Consider the following 9,034-nt stretch of genomic DNA (forward strand, 5'->3'; position numbering starts at 1 on the left):
TTATGGTTAACTATTAACAAGTAGATGCAAAAATTGTATTTATTTGGGATTTGCACTGCAACCAATTCATCCTTAATGCTCTTTCTCGTCACTCAGGAAACCCTTCAAGTATAGCAAATTACTCTTCTATCAGTTAACTCACGAGATTTAAAAATCAATACACCCTTAATAATTAGGAGGGTAAATTGCAAATAATTACCCTCCTAATTAAAAAATCAATCACTTATGGGCATGAGCTTCACTTTAGTACTTAAACTTTTAGAAAATATAGATTAGGGAAAAGCGGTAAAATTATGAAAATACTCATCTTTAGACTCTTTTTTCACTATTTATAATTCTTTTACGTGTGGACTCTTCACTTAGGGGGTGTTCCTTTTTCGGATTTTGAGAGGGGGGAAAGTAGGTCAATGGGATTTTGGTTCCCATTGACCAAGAATCCCATGTTCATTTTTCATATTTATGTGGGGATTAGAAAAAGTTTATTTTCTTAGATATCACTTACCTAGGTATATAACTTTCCCACTTAGGGGGAAAGTTGCTAACACTTGAATAGAACAAAAATGCCCCTTTTAATAATAGATTTTGAGGATAAAATGGTCATTACCTTATTTACTTAGAAAATAAAAGAACATGGGTAAATAACTTACGGAAAAGATCAGGGTGTGCTTACTTTATCATTTATATAGTTTTGAAAATCAGGTCAGATTGGTTAGGCAATTGATTCTATTTTACCTTAAAACTGCTTTTTAGCCAAAAACCGTTGATTTAATCAATAACCCGGACAACAGTTTTTGCCGGTTTTTATTTTATTTTTTAAGTAAAAATGAACCATCTATTTGAACCAGACGATCTGACTGTTCAACGTGGGAACCTGTACTAGAAAGGCTCCGTGCCCAGTCTGGTTTTTAAAACCTTCATCACCTTCAGTCTGATTTTTAAAACCTTGATCACCTTTGATGTGTTCAAAGTCCAAAAGTGGAAGATAGATGAATAGTGTAAAAAAAAAACTACCTGTACCATTTTGCAATTTACCGAAATTATCATTAATTCAGAAATTTTGAGTAAGCTTAGAAACCGAGAAAGAGAATGAAGCTGATTAGCTAATCGAGTCCCCGTTTCCGGATTCCCACAAATAATCAATCATATATGCCATATATGTTTCATGTTTGATCCTTACAGCACCATCACTGCATGTGCATGCATGGCCTCCATCGGCATTCCATTTATATATTCTATTATTTTGTAGAGTGTGTGTCTTCCTTCTCCTCCTTTAATTCAATTCATTCATTGACTCCCAAACCCCGTTTATCCTCTCTCCATTGTTATCTCTTCTCTATCAAACAAACCATACAGTGAGTATTAACGTCTTATCTGAAGAAGCCACCCGATTTGGGAAGAACAACCTATATAATAACTATAAGAAATTAATAAATGGTTGTTGGGAGAAGGGATGGTGTCATTTCGGGAATATAATGTTTGTCATCGATTGAACTATCTATCTATATATAATATGTGAATTTTAAGATGACAGACCTAAATGGCACTTGCAGCTTTTGCTGCGGAAAGCTATGAGATTCCTGTTAGCTCCATCTCTGCATGTTTTTGCTTGCTCTGCCTAAATCCCAAATTCATAGACGCAAGTCTAGTGACGACAAACTAAACACTCTTTTTTTTTTCAGAACAGTTGGAGAAGTAGTGGAGTACAAGGCTCCTCAATCAAACTCAGTGCCACTTTTTTTTCTTTTTTGCAGGTATCCCATGCTCCTCGTCCTCGATCGCCCAGCAAGCAACAGAACAGAACACACGCGCCCGCACAAGTTTGCAGCAGAAGTGTCAAAACTGAAAACGATATTACCTGATTGTGATGGAGTTGCAGGTTCACATTGCAGAGCAACAGATCACAGATGGATGGATCTTATTCTTATATATAGATTATGCGCAAATATTATTTAGTAGAACAAATTGAGTACTATTTAAACGCCCCTTCTCTCTCTCTCTCTGCCTGATGAATAGCTGAAGTGAGTAGTGAGAGCTCAAGCCACCACTTTGTTGGACAGTTGCAATTTGCAAGTACTATTTCAAAAGGAAGAAAATACTACTTCTTGCGTTCTTCAACTCCAGAATCTCTGTTTCACTGCTCTTCATTGCTGTTCACTCGTTTTAGAAGCTCTGCGAATACAAAAGGAGGTAAAGAATATCTTCTTCTTCTTCTCGTGTCGCAAAAGCTCCTGCGTTTTCAGCTCCATAAACCGAGCTCCATGAAAAAAGACAGAAAAAAAAAAAAGGTTTTGACTTCGGTGCATAGTAATAATGCCCTGAACCACTTTCAGGAGTGAAGAGTCCCAGCAGCGAACTTTTATGTTGCAGTTCTGAACACGAAAGCCGTTTTCTTTTACTCCAATCGGCTCTCTAATTCTTCCTCCATGGTTGAAATATAAATTGGAAAATAGCTCGTTCATTTACCCTACAATGTGAAGAACCACTGTTGTTGAAATCCACAGGTTTGTTTCCTGCATTTCTTATTCTGGAGAAAAAGAAGCAGATTTTTAACTGTCTGCTGATGGTTGTTGAAATCCACAGAATTGTTACGTGAACTCTATTTATCCATCCATCTGATTTGTGTGGTTCTTGAAGCAGACAAAAGATGAGTTCCTTGCTTAAAGAGGAGCTTAAATCTCTCTGTTGCAGCAATAGATGGTCTTATGGGGTCTTCTGGCGCATCAATCACCCAAATTCCATGTAATCCTAGTCACATTTATGTTTTGTCTCTTAATATTATTTCCTCCCTCTCTGGGATTCATGTGATAAATGCTATTCTGATTAATTGTTTTATTTTGGCACTTGGGATCTCTGGTTTCTTATTTTGTGCTTTTCATTTTTTTTCGTTTTCTTCTGATTATTACCATGAACTGCTTATTTTATGCTTTTTTTTTTGTTTTCTTCTGTATTTTATTTCTTTCCCATTTTTTCTTAACTTGGTTTGCCATAGTATGAAACTGCCTTTTCAGACAAGAAGGGTTGAGAAGAGCAGTTAAGTGCTATATAGGATTTCCGTTATAAAAACTCAACGTCGTCAAACTTCAAGTTTTTAGGGGAATAATTGTCTGTTATCTAGTCCTGTCTGATTTTTTTTCCATCTTTGGCCTTGTTGAGAATGCAATGGCCTCCTTTTACCGATGGAGTTCCAGAAATAGCTGATAATTTCAGTTTATTACACAATAACGTTTGATAGAAATAAGAGAGATACAGAAATGGATTTGAGTTGGAATTTCACAAAATTCCTTGTGAACATTCTCTTAAATTTCTGTTTCTCTCTTATTTTCTATCAAACCAAACACAGCCTTAGGTATATGCGGATCTCTTGTTTACTGAGCCTAGTTGATGTTACCTTGCTAGGTTGTTGACTGCAGAAGATGTCTACTTCAAAGAATATATTGGGGTGGTAGTTGACAGGATGCTTCAACAAGTCCACATGCTGGGGCAAGGGTATTTTTGTTATTACATATTCAGTTAATTAGGCTTTAAATTTGTATTTCGGGATGTCTTCATTTACAGGATCAAAATTCTCTGACACTAACCTGCCAACTAAACCAAATTTCCTTTCCTATAAAGATGATAATTTTGAATGCCTTAGGCAAGTCATGAGCACAAGGCAGGGTGCTGACAAAGCTAATCTTGTTTTTCTTTTCCCTTTTAGAATCATTGGAGAAGCTGCTTTTACTGGGAAGAACAGATGGTTGTTCTCAGACACCTACTATAGAGAATATTGTCCCCAAGAATCTGTTGACAACCAAAATGCATTCCAGGTATTGCTAGATGTTAAATATGGTGCTCAGCCGTCACTATTTTTCTCTTCAGTATTCTGGTGATCTATGTTTATATAATTTTTAAGTTTCAAATTTGACTTAGTCATTACTGATTCAGTAATCCCTTCCATGTAAACTTTTGGCGTATTTCCATTATTGTATTATAAAGTTATATGTGTTCTACAGATATTTGTCGTTCTTCTTTTTTTATCTTTTACTAGTTAAAGGAACATGCATTGTACATGTATCAACAAAAGAGAAAATATTTGTTAGCATTTTTATACAGCTTGCCATAAAAGATATTGGCAGTCACATTGATGTGGATTGTGAAGCTGCTTGCAAGTTTCAAAAGTACATACTAAAGATAATTTTCTCCAAATCTATTTTGGATGAAAATAAACTTTTTGGTGTTGGTACTTGTTGAACTGCAAGCCCTGTTCCTTCCTATGAATGAATTACAAGGTTAACTCCTTGATACTTTTCTACAGGACAGTACAGACTTTCATCATCAATTTTCTTCTGGAGTGAAGGTATATCCCTGTTTCTTTTGTATTCATGCATAGGTAGAAAAATATTAGCTCTTATATTGAAGTAATTAAGTTTTATTATATGACTCAAATCTTTTTATTCCCCATAATTACTTCATAGTGAATTTGTCATCATTTTCTCATTTCAAGTCTTTAAGGAATGCCCACTGACCATTTGGGTCCTTTTTGCAGACAATTGTGGTAATTGCAGTAACACCACAGGGTGTTTTGCAGTTTGGATCCACAGAAAAGGTTAGTAATAAAAAGGGATGAATTATCGAGAAATTAATAATAGAAAAGGATACACTTTCATGGTTTTCTAGCCATAGCATTTCTAAAATTATTTATTGCCTTGACGAACCTGTTCAAGTGAATTCCAATTGCAAAGATTGCAATGTGGTTTAATGATAACTGATTAGTAATTGCTGACTACAGCTATGCCTATCTTGTGGGCTGAGGTTTCAGTGTTGATCTTTAATATTTTGGGAGCATATTGTTTATCCCTTTACAACTGTGAAAATTACATCCAAATTCCATTGCAAACCATGGAATTATCAGCTTACTTTTTGGAGGGTCTACAATTAGTAACTGACACATTACTTATCTAGCATGAATGAACTGTCTTTTCCTCTTCTTTTTTTTTTAAATAAATCTGTCATTTATTCATTCATTGGAGCCTAGATGTCTTGTGCTTGATTTATAGTTTGCACAAATATCTTAGAATGAACAATATTTAAGGTACTATAATTGATTAGTCACAAACTTGTTAGACTTGCCAGATAATTTTTGCTATGATAAGTGGATAGAAAAATCAACTTTGGCTTCTCTTTGTTCTTGTGGTTATAGATGGAACCAAGGGGCTCTGTGATAATGACTGAAGTGGCTGAACTAAATGATTTATTGATTTTTATTTTAGTGGATAAAATAATCCTGCAACTCGACTAAGTTCTGTCCCAACTAGGATTACATGAATCCTGTTCCACCATTCTACTTTATTCAGTGTAGTAAAGAAAATATTTAAATGACGAAATACTTGAGGGCACAGCAGTCAATCCAACTTCAGCTTCAACCATTAAGGAGCTCACAACCTCTTTAATAACTTGTTCATTAAAAGACAGAGCAACAAGTCATTCAGTTCAGCCACTTCATCTATTTCAAACTTCCCCTAAAGTTTGATGTGAACTGCCACGATTCATTGTTTACTGTAATGATTTTGCTTTGGCAGGTTCAGGAGAGTTCAGAATTTGTGGATCATGCACAAAACTTGTTTGGCCAGATTGAAAATCGTAATGGAATTGTCCTGTCAGGAGATGTATTGACATCTTTGAACAGTGAAATTTGTCATCAAAGTGGATCATTTGCATCAGTAAGTTTTGCCTGGAATTTCCTTTTCCAATTCTGAGAACATCAAATCCATGCATAATGATAGCTGAAAAGAGCTAACATGTAAAGCTGATCTTCATTGATTTTCTCTCAATATTCCCCTTTTACTTTGGAGTTGCACAGTAGCAGCACAACTCCCTTTATTAGCAACTCATTTCATCACAAGGTTGAACTCCAGATGGCAGGTCTTGAAGCTCAGGCTTTATTGCAGTCTACTTGCAATTCTACTAGCAATTTTATTGCCAAAAACACCACTATGAGCACTTGGAATGGAGAGAGTTTGACTACGACTTTGATTGAGCAACGACTTCTCACTGGAATGGGGATACATGGTTCTTCAAATATGCCTTCTGTATACCTAAAGAATCCTGTACCTTGCAGAAATGCATTTCAAAATTTTCAAGGGGATTCCGACACAGGATTGCTTCAGGTCAACAGACCTATTGTACATGGCTCAGGGAAGCTGGTAGACTTACCCCATGCAAGTGAAGTTGAACTTTCAAAAACATCAACTAGTTTTCCCTCTTTCCCATGGGATTCTTTTCCTTCCAATGCTACAAAAGCTCTCTCTAAACCCAATCCAGGAAATAGTACTCCCCAGTGGGATTCCCCACCATTTGAGCAGGTCAATGGTGAATTGGATGCAAAATTGAATGAAAATCTGTCACAATCTCCCAGGCTTGTTTCAGTATCATCTGGTTTCACTCAAAGTGATGTTTTCAACAGCATCTCAGAAAACCACGTGGATACATCTGTAAACAATTCTATCAATGATACTATAAATTCTCCTGCTGCAGTTAGTGAATGGAAAGAAAGTTCTCCTAATGTTCCAATGCAAGTGCCCATTGTCAGCAAAATTTTTGATAGTTCAGGATTGGATTTTGGGTACTTCCAGGGGCAAGAATGTTGGGATGATATTTTAGTGCCACTAGGAAGGAGTAATAACTCAAGCTTGAGCACATTTTTCTCTGGATGCATTCCAGAGTTGGATGTTGGCTCCATTAATGATTGTAAGAAAGGCTTGTTGTCAGAGTTTGGACTCAAACAGATGTTGAGTGATGCTTGTGATTCTAACTCTGTTGTCAGGACTGCTTTGGAAGATCAGTTGTCCACATCTACAGTAACAAGAACAGGGAGTACCTCACAATATGGTAATCAAGTTCAGTTGGCAGGTCTTTCTTACTTGGGTAGGTGTTTGGATGCGATGGTGCCTGGATCTACCCTGGAGAAGATAGCAATGCATAGAACTCAGCAAGAGGTTATCTCAAAATCTCAGGCAGTTTCCTGGGTTGATGACAGTTACAACATTCACACTGAGAGTGTTGTCAGCCAGCATAAGAGACCTGGAGAACCAGCAAAAGTCATCAGGAAAAGAGCTCAGCCTGGGGAAAGTACTCGACCAAGGCCAAAAGACCGTCAGCAGATCCAGGATCGAGTGAAAGAACTCAGAGAAATTGTCCCAAATGGTGAAAAGGTACTTGTTTTCAGATCTTGAAGTTTGTATGCTGACTGTTGCATGAATGATTAATTTTGTTATACTGATCTAATGTAACAGTGTAGCATTGATGCTTTGTTGGATCGTACCATCAAACACATGCTTTTCTTGCAAAGTGTGACTAAGTATGCAAATAAGCTTAAACAAGTCAATGATCCCAAGGTAACAAATTTATTTGTTCGATTCTCTTGAACGTTATATTAAAAACTTTAGATAGGGGTCTCAGGTGTTTTATTAATCATTGCATCTCAGTGATATTTTATATTCAAGTTTTGTGTTGGTGCAGATGATTGGGGAGGAAAATGGTGTAGTTCTGAGAGACAACTCATGTGGCAGTGATGGTGGTGCTACTTGGGCATTTGAAGTTGGGGGTCAAACTATGGTCTGCCCAATTACAGTTGAGGATCTCAATCCCCCTGACCAGATGCTTGTAGAGGTAAAACAAAAATGTCATACATTACTGCAGAGGCTTTACTACCAACAAGTTATCTCATGGTGTGGATGTCCAATCTCTAATCAATTTAGTTCCCTCATTCCTTGTTTTATTTGTTACAGATGCTCTGTGAAGAACAAGGTTTCTTTCTTGAGATAGCAGATATAATTCAGGGATTTGGCTTGACTATCTTGAAGGGATTAATGGAAGTTCAGGAGGACAAAATATGGGCACGATTTGTTGTTGAGGTAAAACTTAATTGACAAATAAAAATAAAATAAGACAGAAAAGGACCTAATTTAATTCAAAAGAGGCCATATTGTGCTCTTTCTTTGAAAAGTTCTCTATTCAATCAGGAAACTGATAGCAGGTCTCTTACAGGCAAACAGGGATTTAACCAGAATGGATATATTTCTCTTTCTTGTTGAGTTTTTACAACAAATGACTAGTGGGATTGGTCCAAATAACGAGTCTAATAAGGCCGTTGATACTGGAGCTCCACTATTTATCAATTGCCAGCAAGCTCCCATGCCTCTTCGAATCGGATTGGCTGACAGAATGCAGTAATTATAAGAACACATCATGGTTCAGAAATGCTTTGAGCAGTCGTGCATTTAGTGCCCTCCACAACTGGTACTCTGTTATTTGATCTTGAAGATCCACCATCATGCAGAAAGTGGTGAGATGTACATAGGAATTCTATTTCTTATCGTGTTCAAAGCAGGTGGTGGAGATGAGGGTTGAATGGGGATGTGCATGTTGCATTGGGGGGTGATTTCTATTCAAGGAAGGGATGATGCACTGTTTTTTTGAACATTTTCCCCCTCGGGCAGGAGATGGAATGTCAAATGGTTCTTTCTCCCTCTCTCTCTCTACTTGCTAGTCAGGCCGTTGGGCTGTTGGCCACTCTATTTAGTTCCTTGTTCCTAATTCCTATTCATGGTAATTACTACTTACGATGATTTTATATCAAGGTTGGACTCTAAATCAAGATATGGTTTTATAGCCATGGTGACTAAAACCAGACAAGCTGAACCATTACATAGCGGCTTTGACTGCTATCTTCTTGTCTAGAGCATTTGGTCATGCACTCATGCCCCTACCTAAGAACTTGAGCTTGTACCATCTCACTAGATCTTATTTTAATCATTTGATTTGTAGTTTTTGTTGGGATTTAATCTCGATTTTGGGCGTTTACTTGATTGATTACATAGTTGTATACTTTCACTTTTATCTTTAAAATTAATAGTTCTCTAAAAATTTGATTTTTTTTTAATTAAAACTCTTATTACCTTGTCTCACATTAGAAAATTATAAAATTTTTCTTGAATTTATTAATGAAAATTTGCTTTTGTATCTTAGTAGAGTTGTTTTATATGCGCATTTTATT

The 9,034-nt window shown here is 36.5% G+C and overlaps 1 protein-coding gene across 6 annotated transcripts; it reads left to right on the forward strand.

Moving 5' to 3' along the window:
* The first annotated feature begins 1,203 nt into the window (after positions 1-1,203).
* Positions 1,204-8,855, forward strand: LOC104604721 (transcription factor LHW-like). 6 transcript variants are annotated; one of them, XM_010269207.3, is made up of 14 exons: positions 1,204-1,352; positions 1,752-2,187; positions 2,331-2,501; positions 2,638-2,739; positions 3,397-3,486; positions 3,698-3,806; positions 4,295-4,336; positions 4,526-4,585; positions 5,559-5,699; positions 5,895-7,190; positions 7,272-7,373; positions 7,498-7,647; positions 7,767-7,892; positions 8,026-8,855. In XM_010269207.3, the coding sequence occupies exons 4-14, from the start codon at positions 2,645-2,647 to the stop codon at positions 8,209-8,211; spliced, it is 2,397 nt and encodes a 798-aa protein (XP_010267509.1). In that variant the 5' UTR covers positions 1,204-1,352; positions 1,752-2,187; positions 2,331-2,501; positions 2,638-2,644; the 3' UTR covers positions 8,212-8,855. The 6 variants fall into 6 exon arrangements, with proteins under 6 accessions (XP_010267509.1, XP_088752270.1, XP_010267508.1 ...); XM_088896144.1 differs by lacking the exon at positions 1,204-1,352 and adding an exon at positions 1,406-1,636; XM_010269206.3 differs by lacking the exon at positions 1,204-1,352 and having other exon boundaries at positions 1,406-2,187.
* The last annotated feature ends 179 nt before the right edge of the window (positions 8,856-9,034 follow it).

The sequence above is a fragment of the Nelumbo nucifera genome, chromosome 1 (assembly GCF_055504915.1).
Source record: "Nelumbo nucifera cultivar China Antique chromosome 1, China Antique-T2T, whole genome shotgun sequence".
In the NCBI taxonomy this organism is placed as follows: domain Eukaryota; kingdom Viridiplantae; phylum Streptophyta; class Magnoliopsida; order Proteales; family Nelumbonaceae; genus Nelumbo; species Nelumbo nucifera.